The 14,206-nt window shown below is 40.9% G+C and overlaps 1 protein-coding gene across 2 annotated transcripts in view; it reads right to left on the bottom strand.

The window, feature by feature from the left end:
* Positions 1 to 3,037, bottom strand: part of ocrl (OCRL inositol polyphosphate-5-phosphatase) — a 151,496-nt gene extending 148,459 nt beyond the window's left edge. For both annotated transcript variants that reach the window (XR_009816941.1, XM_061976775.1), the window contains exon 1: positions 2,655 to 3,037. Coding sequence is in view for 1 of the 2 variants with exons in the window: in XM_061976775.1 (XP_061832759.1) it covers positions 2,655 to 2,694 (40 nt within the window). In the remaining variant the exon portion in view is untranslated. The remainder of the gene's footprint in view (positions 1 to 2,654) is intronic.
* Between the last annotated feature and the right edge of the window lie 11,169 nt (positions 3,038 to 14,206).

Raw genomic sequence — 14,206 nt, forward strand, 5'->3', positions numbered from 1 at the left:
TGTTGAAGCTTTGAAAGTGGAATTCTTTCCCATTCTTGTTTTATGTAGAGCTTCAGTCGTTCAACAGTTTGGGGTCTCCGCTGTCGTATTTTACGCTTCATAATGCGCCACACATTTTCGATGGGAGACAGGTCTTGACTGCAGGCGAGCCAGGAAAGTACCCGCACTCTTTTTTTACAAAGCCACGCTGTTGTAACACGTGCTGAATGTGGCTTGGCATTGTCTTGCTGAAATAAGCAGGGGCGTCCATGAAAAAGACGGCGCTTAGATTGCAGCATATGTTGTTCCAAAACCTGTATGTACCTTTCAGCATTAATGGTGCATTAACAGATGTGTAAGTTATCCATGCCTTGGGCACTAATGCACCCCCATACCATCACAGATGCTGGCTTTTGATCTTTGCGTCGATAACAGTCTGGATGGTTTGCTTCCCCTTTGGTCCGGATGACACGATGTCGGATATTTCCAAAAACAATTTGAAATGTGGGCTCGTCAGACCACAGAACACTTTTCCACTTTGCATGAGTCCATCTTAGATGATCTCGGGCCCAGAGAAGCCGGCGGTGTTCCTGGATGTTGTTGATAAATGGCTTTCGCTTTGCATAGTAGAGTTTTAACTTGCACTTACAGATGTAGCGACCAACTGTATTTAGTGACAGTGGTTTTCTGAAGTGTTCCTGAGCCCATGTGGTGTTATCCTTTAGAGATTGATGTCGGTTTTTAATACAGTGCCGTCTGAGGGATCGAAGGTCACGGTCATTCAATGTTGGTTTCCGGCCATGCCGCTTACGTGGAGTGATTTCTCCAGATTCTCTGAACCTTTTGATGATATTATAGACCGTAGATGTTGAAATCCCTAAATTTCTTGCAATTGCACTTTGAGAAACATTGTTCTTAAACTGATTGACTATTTGCTCACGCAGTTGTGTACAAAGAGGTGTACCTCGCCCCATCCTTTCTTGTGAAAGACTGAGCATTTTTTGGGAAGCTGTTTTTATACCCAATCATGGCACCCACCTGTTCCCAATTAACCTGCACACATGTGGGATGTTCCAAATAAGTGTTTTATGAGCACTCCTCAACTTTATCAGTATTTATTGCCACCTTTCCCAACTTCTTTGTCACATGTTGCTGGCATCAAATTCTAAAGCTAATGATTATTTGCAAAAAAAAAAAATGTTCATCAGTTTGAACATCTAATATGTTGTCTTTGTAGCATATCCAACTGAATATGGGTTGAAAATGATTTGCAAATCATTGTATTCCATTTATATTTACATCGAACACAATTTCCCAACTCAGTTTGCATGTTCTCCCCGCGACTGCGTGGGTTCCCACCGGGTACTCCGGCTTCCTCCCACTTCCAAAAACATGCACCTGGGGATAGGTTGATTGGCAACACTAAATTGGCCCTAGTGTGTGAATGTGAGTGTGAATGTTGTCTGTCTATCTGTGTTGGCCCTGCGATGAGGTGGCGACTTGTCCAGGGTGTACCCCGCCTTCCGCCCGATTGTAGCTGAAATAGGCTCCAGCGCCCCCGCGACCCTGAAGGGAATAAGCGGTAGAAAATGGATGGATGGACAATTTCCCAACTCATATAGAAACAGGGTTTGAATATATATATATATATATATTTATATCGAGAGGAGCCAGATGAGGTGGTTCGGGCATCTGGTCAGGATGCCACCCGAACGCCTCCCTAGGGAGGTGTTTAGGGCACGCCCAACCGGTAGGAGGCCACGGGGAAGACCCAGGACACGTTGGGAAGACTATCTCTCCCGGCTGGCCTGGGAACACTTCGGGATCCCCAGGGAAGAGCTGGACGAAGTGGCTGGAGAGAGGAAAGTCTGGGTTTCCCTGCTTAGGCTGCTGCCCCCGCGACCTGACCTCGGATAAGCGGAAGAAGATGGATGGATGGATATATATATATATGAAATACTGTAAAATATATACACCTCCCGCTACCTCAACACCCCTCCACCCCCATCTCCCGAATTTGGAGGTCTCAAGGTTGGCAAGTATGCTTAAACGTGTGGACAATGCTGAAGAAACAAGTCCATGTCAGAAAAACAAACAAATTTAGCTGAACTGCACCAATTTTGTCAAGAGGAGTGGTCAAAAATTCAAGCAGAAGCTTGTGGAGGGCTACCAAAAGCGCCTGATTGCAGTGAAACTTGCCAAGAGACATGCAAGCATTGTATACTTTTGACCCAGCAGATTTGCTCACATTTTCAGTAGACCCATTATAAATTCATAAAAGAACCAAACTTCATGAATGTTTTTTTGTGACCAACAAGTATGTGCATCACAAAAAAATAAGAGTTGTAGAAATGATTGGAAACTGAAGACAACCATGACATAATGTTCTTTACAAGTGTATGTAAACTTTTGACCACGACTGTGTGTTGTTTTGGTGACAGCCACCTAGCGGCAGAAATGACACACTGCAGGTGGTGGTCAGCAGTTTCAATGTAATCTATACCACAACTATTTATACATATGTGTGTGTATGTATATATATTTATATACACATGTGTGATATGTGGGGGGAAAAACATGTTTTGTCAAGGCTTCATTAGACGTGAGTCCACACTACATGCTATGCTAGCCACAAGCAACAAGCTATAAAGGCAGATGCATGTTTTAAAAGGATATTGCCAAGCACTCCTCGCGGCCGATGCCCAAGGAGGCCATTCTTACCGAATGACAGTCAATTCCACCGCGGGTTGGAAGGCGCGTCTACGTGCTGGTTGCCTCCATGCGTCGGGGAGAGAAAAGTTCAATCCCCACCCGGTGCGGCGAGCGGCAGCGGCGGCGGCCTTCCGGGTGACAGCCGCTCCGTGGTTGGTGGTGGTGGTGGTGGTGGGCTCCGACACTCAACAGAGGCTCGCCTTCAAAATGTTCACCAAGCTTCACATTGCGGTGACATTTCTATTTTTTCGGAAAGGATGTTTTTTTTTAATAAACATCATTAGTGGCGGCAGAGGCGAGAGGAGGTTGTTACGCTCAGGTGGGAGACTCTAGTCTCACTCCCGACGTCAACCAGTTGGCTTCTTCTTGCTGTTTTAAGCACCGGCCAACATGTTCTGGGTGTGTAACGCCCCCTGTGGTCAGGAGTGTGCACGACATCCTGTGCATGTGTTTATTATTACAGGCAAGTCCAAACTTTTTCCACAAAAACAAAACAACTTTGATTTTCTTCACTTTTGTGTTTTAAAAACGCGGCCAAATCCATTAAAATATGCTAAGTCTTTGCAAACTCGTTTTTGTTTTTTGTTTTTTTTTACTTTGGCTGCTCTCAGAGGACCACTTCAATTGACTTGGTGGGCCATTTTAAAGTGACGGACCACTTTAAATGATGTGGCAGACCATATTGAATGCCATTTTCACGGTGGCCCACCACATCCTTTTATGTGGTTCGCTGCATTATTTAATGTATTTAATATGGCCTGACACTTTATTTGATGTGGTCTGCCACATCAATTTATGTGTCCCGCCACATCAATTTATGTGTCCCGCCACATCATTTTATCTGGCCACCACATTATTTTATGTGGTCCACTGCTTCATTTTAAGTGACCCGCCACATCATATTATGTGGTGGTCAGCCACATTATTTCAAGTGGTGGTCCGCCATATCACTTTATATGGTCTACCACATCAATTTATGTGGTGGGCCATCTTAAAGTGACGGACCACTTTAAATGATGTGGCAGACCATATTGAATGCCATTTTCATGGTGGCCCACCACATCCTTTTATGTGGTTTACTGCATTATTTAATGTATTTAATATGACCTGCCACTTTATGTGATGTGGTTCGCCACATCAATTTGTGTTCTCCACCACTTCACTTTAAGTGGCCCGCCACATCATATTTTGTGGTGGTCAGCCACATTGTTTCACATGGGGGTCCGCCATGTCACTTTATGTGGTCAGCCACTTTATATAATGCATTTAAAATGGCCTGCCACATCATTTATATGGTCTGCCACATCAATATATGTGGTGGGCCATCTTAAAGTGACGGACCACTTTAAATGTTGTGGCAGACCATATTGAATGCCATTTTCACGTTGGCCCACCACATCCTTTTATGTGGTTCGCTGCAATTATTTAATGTATTTAATATGGCCTGACACTTTATTTGATGTGGTCTGCCACATCAATTTATGTGTCCCGCCACATCATTTTATCTGGCCACCACATTATTTTATGTGGTCCACTGCTTCATTTTAAGTGACCACATCGTATTATGTGGTGGTCAGCCACTTATTTCAAGTGGTGGTCCGCCATATCACTTTATATGGTCTGCCACATCAATTTATGTGGTGGGCCATCTTAAAGTGACGGACCACTTTAAATGATGTGGCAGACCATATTGAATGCCATTTTCATGGCGGCCCACCACATCCTTTTATGTGGTTTACTGCATTATTTAATGTATTTAATATGACCTGCCACTTTATTTTATGTGGTTCGCCACATCAATTTGTGTTCTCCACCACTTCACTTTAAGTGGCCCGCCACGTCATATTATGTGGTGGTCAGCCACAGTATTTCACGTGGTGGTCCGCCATGTCACTTTATGTTGTCAGCCACTTTATTTATTGCACTTAAAAGGGCCTGCCATATCATTTATATGGTCTGCCACATCAATTTATGTGGTGGGCCATATTAAAGTGACGGACCACTTTAATATTTTAAATGTTGTGGCGGGTCAATTTAAATGATGTGGCATGCCAAATTAAATGATGTGAAGGCCCACGTTATATGACGTGCAGGTCCACTTTAATTGATGTGGCGCGCCAAATTAAATGATGTGAAGGGTCACTTTAAATGATGTGGCGGGCCACATTAAAGATGTGGAGGGCCACATTAAATGATGTGGAGGCCCACATTAAATGATGTGGAGGCCCACTTTAAATGATGTGGCGTGTCATTTTAAATGATGTGCAGGTCCGCTTTAAATTATGTTGTCGGCCAAATTAATTACGTGGAGGGCTACATTAATTGATGTGGAGGTCCACAATAAATGATGTGGAGGGCCACTTTAAATGATGTGTTGGGCCACATTAAAAGATGTGCAGGTCCGCATTAAATGATGTGTTGGGCAACATTAAATGATGTGGAGATTCACTTTAAATGATGTGTTGGGCCATTTTAAATGATGTGGAGGTCCACTTTAAATGATGTGTTGGGCCAAATTAAATGATGTGGAGGTCCACTTTAAATGATGTGTTGGGCCAAATTAAATGATGTGGCGGGTCAATTTAAATGAAGTGGCGGGCCACATTAAATGATGTGGAGGGCCAAATTAAATGATGTGCAGGTCCACTTTAATTGATATGGCGCGCCAAATTAAATGATGAGGAGGGTCACTTTAAATGATGTGGCGGGCCATATTAAAGATGTGGAGGGCCACATTAAATGATGTTGAGGCCCACGTTAAATGATGTGGCGTGTCATTTTAAATGATGTGCAGGTCCGCTTTAAATTATGTTGTCGGCCAAATTAATTATGTGGAGGGCCACATTAATTGAAGTGGAGGTCCACAATAAATGATGTGGAGGGCCACTTTAAATGATGTGTTCGGCCACATTAAAAGATGTGCAGGTCCGCGTTAAATGATGTGTTGGGCAACATTAAATGATGTGGCGAGTCGATTTAAATGATGGGGTGGGCCAGATTAAATGAAGTGCAGGTCCGCCTTAAATGATGTGTTGGGCCACTTTAAATGATGTGGTGGCCCAAATCTGGGTCACTTTAAAAGATATGGCGGGCCAATTTAAATGATGGGGTGGGCCACATCAAATGATGTGCACGTCCGTGTTAAATGATGTGTTGGGGTCCACTTTAAATGATGTGCCGGGCCAATTTAAATGATGTGGTGGGTCAAATCTGGGCCATTTAAAAGATGTGACGAGTCGATTTAAATGATGGGGTGGGCCATTTTAAATGATGTGCAGGTCCGCATTAAGTGATGTGTTGGGCCAAGTTAAATGATGTGGAAGTCCACTTTAAATGATGTGTTGGGCCACATTAAAAGATGTGGCGGGTCGATTTAAATGATGTGTTGGTCCGCATAAATTATGTGGTGGGCCACATTAAATTATGTGGAGGTCCCTTTAAATGATGTGTTGGGCCACATAAATGATGTGGTGGGCCAAATCTGGGTCACATTAAAAGATGTGGCTGGTCGATTTAAATGACGGGGTGGACCACGTTAAATGATGTGCAGGTCCGCATTAAATGATGTGTTGGGCCACATTAAAAGATGTGGAGGTCCACTTTAAATGATGTGTTGGACCACATTAAATGATGTGCAGGTCCGCATTAAATTATGTGTTGGGCCACATTAAATGATGTGGTGGGCTTAATCTGGGCCACATTAAAAGATGTGGAGGTCCACTTTAAATGATGTGTTGGACCACATTAAATTAAGTGCAGGTCCGCATTAAATGATGTGTTGGGCCACATTAAATTAAGTGCAGGTCCACGTTAAATGATGTGTTGGGCCACATTAAAGGAAGTGGTGGGCCAAATCTGGGCCACATTAAAAGATGTGGAGGTCCACTTTAAATGATGTGTTGGACCACATTAAATTAAGTGCAGGTCCGCGTTAAATGATGTGTTGGACCACATTAAATTAAGTGCAGGTCCGCGTTAAATGATGTGTTGGGCCACATTAAAGGAAGTGGTGGGCCAAATCTGGGCCACATTAAAAGATGTGGCGGGTTGATTTAAATGATGGGGTGGGCCAAATTAAATGATGTGTTGGGCCACATTAAAAGATGTGGAGGTCCACTTTAAATGATGTGTTGGACCACATTAAATGATGTGCAGGTCCGCGTTAAATGATGTGTTGGGCCACATTAAATGATGTGGTGGGCTTAATTTGGGCCAAATTAAAAGATGTGGCGGGTCGATTTAAATGATGGGTGGGCCACTTTAAATGATGTGCAGGTCCGCATTAAATAATGTGGAGGTCCACTTTCAGTGATGTGTTGGGCCACATAGATTATGTGGAGGTCCACTTTAAATTATGTGTTTGGCCACATTAAATGATGTGGTGGGCCACATGATGATGTGTTGGTCCATTTTAAAGGATGTGGAGGTCCACTTTAAATGATGTGTTGGACCACATTAAATGATGTGCAGGTCCGCATTAAATGATGTGTTGGGTCACCTTAAATGATGTGGTGGGCTTAACCTGAGCCACATTAAAAGATGTGGCGGGTCGATTTAAATGATGGGTGGGCCACTTTAAATGATGGGCAGGTCCGCATTCAATGATGTGGAGGTCCACTTTAAATTATGTGTTTGGCCACATGAAATGACGTGGTGGGCCACATTAAATGATGTGTTGGGCCACTTTAAATGATGTGGTGGGCCAAATCTGTGCTTCAAGCTAAAGTTGCATGTCGTTCATCATTTTCTGCCAGTTTTTGTGGGAAAATGTCATTTCAACATGAGTTGAAATGACACAAAACCATTCTTCTTATTTATTTTGAACACTTAAGTCATATGTAATATTTTCTTATGTGTATATATATATATTTTTTTCTTCTAAAATTTTAACACAGACAATTATTTTTTACTTTTTAAAGTCAATTCAGCCGCTATATATATATATATATATATATATATATATATATATATATATATATATATATATATATAGTTTTTAATGACCAGCAGAGGGCGCAGTCGAGTCACGGCAAAGCTAAGAAGCGTTCAGGCTGCACAGAGTGAACGTTTATGGCCATAATGTTGGACAGAGTTAACTTGTACTGTCACGTGATGCTCGTGTCAGTGGAAATACTAAAGTCAATGTAAAGCTAATCAGATCATTTACTGTTAAAGTGTGATGACGTCATGTTGTCTGTGAAAGTGGACTTGAAGGGGATGTATTGCATCAAGGGTGGGCACAATATGAAGGCCGTAAAAGGCGTTGGTTTCTCATCCTTTTAGTTTGATAAGCAATAAAAAGTGATAAAGTGAATAAAAACAGTGATCAAAGTTTAAAAGCGATGTAAAACTGTTTTTGAATATGTCAATTCATAAAAGTGATTGATGTATTGTCTTGGTTGTAGTATAAATAGTTTCAGTACTATGGTGGTATTGTGTGTTGTGTCCTGGTTATTGTAGTACCAGTTGGTCACAGCATTTTATGTGGCCTGCCACCTTATATAAAATGGCTCGTCACATGTGGCCCGCCACGTGATTCCAAGTGGTCCACCATGTCATTTATGCGGCCCGCCACATCCTTCATGTAATCTGCCACTTACTTCATTTGATTCTGCCAGCCACATTAAAAAAGGCTTAAAAACCCTTCTTTTTAAAAAAGCCTTTTTTTTTTTTCTTTTTTTTTTTAGATATATGCATACTAGTTTTAGCTATTTGGCTGTTCTAGTTTATATTTTTATTTATTTTTTCATTATCTTTTTATTTGTATTTTTTTTAATACACTGTAGCACTTTGAGGTTGTTTACTCAATGTAAAGTGCTTTTTACAAATAAAATCTATTATTATTATATAAATATAATTCACTTCACATATATAATCACTGTTACAAGCGGCCCTCTGAGTGTGGCCATAATTGCCATGTGGCTCTATTTGTGTTCCTTGTTTTACACACAAATCCTTCAACCACAACACACACAACTGTTCTCTCATTTCCATGTGGCGGGCCGGGCGTGGCCCCCGAGCCCTGACTTTGGCACCTGTTCCCCAGGGCGATGGTCCACGTGGCCCACAGCCAGGAGCATTTTCTGCTGTCCGTGCTGCCATTTTAGCACTCATCTCCGCCCGGTCATATTTTTGGATCGATGACTACAGCGGGAACAAAAGCTTTCAAAGAGCTGAGCCAACATTTCAGTCGAGGATAATAAGAGCATCAAGTGATGGACTGATGCCAGGGGCCCCATTAGACCCCAGTGTAGAGCCAATAAAATCCAAAAAGGCTGTACTAAGGCAAAATAACATCATGTTTGCAACCCTCCTTTTCAATATAGCTTGTTTCATTTGCTGGTGTACCTAATGAAGTGGCCTACGAGGCCACCCTGTTGTAACACGTGGCTTGGCATTGTCGTGCTGAAATAAGCAGGGGCGTCCCTGATAACGTTGCTTGGATGGCAACACATGTTGCTCTGAAACCTGTATGTACCTTTCAGCGTTAATGGCGCCTTCACAGATGTGTAAGTTACCCATGTCTTGAGCACTAATACACCCCCATACCATCACAGATGCTGGCTTTTCAACTTTGCGCCTATAACAATCCGGATGGTTCTTTTCCTCTTTGTTCCGGAGGACACGACGTCCACAGTTTCCAAAAAACTATTTGAAATGTGGACTCGTCAGACCACAGAACACTTTTCCACTTTGCATCAGTCCATCTGAGAAGAGCTCGGGCCCAGCGGCGTTTCTTGGTGTTGTTGATAAATGGCTTTGGCTTTGCATAGTAGAGTTTTAACTTGCACTTACAGATGTAGCGACCAACTGTAGTTACTGACAGTGGTTTTCTGAAGTGTTCCTGAGCCCATGTGGTGATATCCTTTACACACTGATGTCGCTTTTTGATGCAGTACCGCCTGAGGGATCCAAGGTCACGGGCTTTTAATGTTTGTTTTCAGCCTTGCTGCTTACGTGCAGTGATTTCTCCAGATTCCCTGAACCTTTTGATGATATTACGGACCGTAGATGGTGACATCCCTAAATTCCTTGCAATAGAAATGTTGTTTTTAAACAATTTGCTCACGCATTTGTTCACAAAGTGGTGACCCTCGCCCCGTCCTTGTTTGTGAATGACTGAGCATTTCATGGAAGCTGCTTTTATACCCAATCATGGCACCCACCTGTTCCCAATTAGCCTGTTCACCTGTGACATGTTCCAAATAAGTGTTTTGATGAGTTTCAGTCTTTTTTGCCACCTGTGCCAGCTTTTTTGAAACATGTTGCAGACATCGAGTTCAAAATGAGCTAATATTTGCAAATCAATAACAATATCTTGTCTTTGCAGTCTATTCAATTGAATATAAGTTGAAAAGGATTTGCAAATCATTGTATTTTGTTTTTATTTATCATTTACACAACGTGCCAACTTCACTGGTTTTGGGGTTTGGAAATATAGCTTGTTTCAATAGCAGGTGTACCTAATGAAGTGGCCTGTGGGTGTACAACAATTCACAACATTTTAAGTACATTATTTGTTTTAGATGCACATTTGTTTTGGTTTTGTCCGTCAGCTGTCGCATTAGGCGCACTAACAAGCAGTGTAATGGGATCAAGAGCCCACGCAGGAAGTGCAGCTTGCAGGACCGGTCGTTCGTCGCTCTAATGAAATAGGACGTTATCTCGTTTTATTGGACTCATCTGACAGCCAGGCTTGGAATTTCGGCATTTTAGGGACAAGGAAGGCCATCAAAATAAAACAATGATTACTCAGGGTCATAATTCATGTAGCTTGTAGGTTAAGCATACTGTATTTACATTGTATTATGCATTGCTTTCATTTAACTAATTTAATTTTAAATAAATAAATTTAAAAATTGTTTATTTCCTAAAAAAAATACCATCAGTATAATAATAAACTAGAAAATTCCAGCTGAGAATTTAAAGCTATCTGTGCTCTGACCCTCTGGCCGGAATACTTCTAAGATGGCGCCAAGTATCTAAATTCAGTTTTAGTCATGGTCTTTTGACGAAAATGTTTTTAAACTTTAGTCCTATTTCTAAATGAATTTAGTTTTTGTTGACTAAAATGACGTTAAATTTTGACAAGTAAAATATTAAGTAAAACGGACAACGCATCTTTGATGTTAATTATTTACTCTCGAAAACTAAATCCACAACACGACCTGCACTCCGTGAATATTTCAATAAGGTTATTTCAAACTGTGTGTTATTATTTCAGCTGAAATTAAGCATTTAAAAAAAAATACTGTTGATTGTGATTCGTTATCGTCCTATTTTAGTCAGGGGGAAATAGGTCGTAAGACGAAAATTTTTAAACTTAATTTGAACCCCTTCCAGAGATCACATTTAGTTCCCCTCAAAACATTCACATGTTGCACAATGAGATGTAAGCATGGGATAAAGTGTACTTTCCTGTAACTTTGTCTAAAATATATATTTTTTATCAGCATTTCTGTAATCTAGTAACAACATTTCATGATTAATATCCATAAATTAACATTCTTAACAAATGACAGTAGAATCTGATTGAGGAGTTAGAGTGTAACCACCTGGCATTTACACTTTGTGCGGTATTTTTTCAGCTGAAATTAAGCTTTTTTTAAAAAAAAATGTTTATTGATATATGACTAAAATAGTAACATAAAGAAACATTGTTCTAGATTGGCAAGCAAGCTGGTTTATGGTGTACAACAAAAGTACCGGTAGTGGTAGAGTAAACAGTCGTGCTCCTTATCTACTGTCTTTAATAGTAACAATAATTCCGTTCAGTATGAGTCATTTGGAAATATTAGTTTAGGCCTTCATACTGAAAAGGCACTATTTCTTGTTTGTTATGTTTCACTTAAGTGTTTTTATCTGTTTTAATAGCTCAACTTTTATTGTCGTATCGTAAATATCGGTTTGTACTGTAGCACTTTAAGATGTATTTAAATGAAAAGTGCGTAAGAAATCAAATCTATTCTAATTATGTATCACTTCTGGCGGGCGTTGTGTCTGTCCCACTCTGTTCGGCGGTACTTGAACACACCGTAAACCACCTCCGTGCTGAATATCGTAGTTGCTCAGACAGTAACGTGTTTGCAGAAGTTTAGATGTTGTTTGAAAATAACTTGAACCCCTTCCAGAGATCACATTTAGTTCCCCTCAAAACATTCACATGTTGCACAATGAGATGTAAGCATGGGATAAAGTGTACTTTCCTGTAACTTTGTCTAAAATATATATTTTTTTAAACAGCAATTCTGTAATCTAGTCACAACATTTCATGATTAATATCCATAAATTAACATTCTTAACAAATGACAGTAGAATCTGATTGAGATCAGATCAATCCAGAGATCACATTTAGTTCCCCTTAACCCTTGTGTAATGTTCATATTGTTGTTACTCAGCCAGCGTTTGTGGGTCTGATGGACCCGTTGCATTTTGTTGCTTTTAATGCCTCACAATCAAACACTTTTATGTTAAAATATTGAACAGATGTTTACCTTCTCCCAATAAACATCTGTTCAGTATTTTAACATAAAAGTGTTTGATTGTGAGGCATTAAAAGCCACAAAATGCAACGGGTCCACCAGACCCACAAACGCTGGCTGAGTAACAACAATATGAACGTTGCACGGAAAATTTCTCTGCCAGTTTCTGCATCCCGCAGGGATTCTTCTTTTGTGTTTCTGCACCTGCGGTTCCCACACAAGGTTGCAACATTGTTTGTCAACACTGTCTGCTCTCATTTTCTCGCACATTTGACCCTCTGATGTTCTGCGTACCTACACTCTGTCCTCCTCCTGTCTAGGCCTGCTGTGTGTGGGTGGGTGGGTGCGGTACACATAACATCAATTTCCACACTTCTATTAGCCCCGGGTCCAGTGGACCCGGACATCTTATATGTAATAGAAATGTGTAGGTGGGGTGTATGGTGTGTGGTCATTAAATATGTATTCTGATACATCTCGGTGAGTCTCAGTTTGAAAAATTAATTAATTGTATCATTTTTCTTATTATAAAAAAATTATAACGGGTCCTACAGACCCGAACACCACACAAGGGTTAAAACATTCACATGTTGCACAATGAGATGTAAGCATAGGATAAAGTGTACTTTCCTGTAACATTGTCTAAAATATATATTTTTTTATCAGCATTTCTGTTATCTTGTCACAACATTTCGTGATTAATATCCATAAATTAACATTCTTAACAAATGATAGTAGAATCTTATTGAGGAGTCATAGTGTAATTTACACTTTGTGTGGTGTTTGAGTTGTCCGACTTTTTGTGTTTTGTGTGGCAATGTCGTGCAATGTCACTTTTTGACGGAATAAATCATTGGAAAACCTCCAGAATATCTTCCTGCTGGAAAATGTTGAGTGAATTGACGTGTGAGACAGCGCCCTCTGCTGGATTCATGGCTGAGGCACGATTTCGCCCCTGCAGATAGCGCCATCAAACCACACCCTATTCCATTTACCATAAAAAAAACAACCTAATTATTTACAATTATTAAGTAGAAAAAATAAACATGTACTGTCAATTTTAGTATGTTCACATCTGCAACAGCAGGTGGCGATGTTCCTCTTTTCTGCACCTATTTCCCTTCACTTTGGTGTTTATATATATATGTCTAAGTGGTTCAACACAGACTCATACTGCTTAAATGTGCACACTCTGCAAGGTAAAGGACATGAAAGGCAACATAACACATTAAACAAGAATTGGTGGAGTGAAATTGGTGCGTTTGGTTTATTCCAAGTGGGAAAAGGTTCTGGAAGCTTCCATGAGATTCCTCCCAGTGCCACTCCGGCCCTCTTAGCAACAAACAAAACAAGGCGGCATTGGCATTCTGCACGCGCTCTGCTGGGGATTTTATGGTCAAACATCCAAAAGTTCCTCGAACAAGCGTGATAAAACAACACCGTAGTTGACCTCTGACTATTTGAGATGTTTTTGAGTATACGCATATTTATTTTATCATCATCGTTTCAATACAAAATATAGACATTTATAATATAGCACTCTTTTACTATGAAGCCACGCTGTTGTAACACGTGGCTTGGCATTGTCCTGCTGAAATAAGCAGGGGCGTCCATGATAACGTTGCTTGGATGGCAACATATGTTGCTCCAAAATCTGTATGTACCTTTCAGCATTAATGGTGCCTTCACAGATGTGTAAGTTACCCATGTCTTGGGCACTAATACACCCCCATACCATCACAGATGCTGGCTTTTCAACTTTGTGCCTATAACAATCTGGATGGTTATTTTCCTCTTTGGTCACGACGTCCACAGTTTCCAAAAGCAATTAGAAATGTGGACTAGTCAGACCACAAAACACTTTTCCACTTTGCATCAGTCCATCTTAGATGAGCTCGGGGCCCAGCGAAGTCGGCAGCATTTCTGGGTGTTGTTGATAAATGGCTTTCGCTTTGCATAGTAGAGTTTTAACTTGCACTTACAGATCTAGAGACAAACTGTAGTTACGGACAGTGGTTTTCTGAAGTGTTCCT

This window comes from Nerophis lumbriciformis, linkage group LG16 (genome assembly GCF_033978685.3).
Source record: "Nerophis lumbriciformis linkage group LG16, RoL_Nlum_v2.1, whole genome shotgun sequence".
NCBI classification, from domain to species: Eukaryota; Metazoa; Chordata; class Actinopteri; order Syngnathiformes; family Syngnathidae; genus Nerophis; species Nerophis lumbriciformis.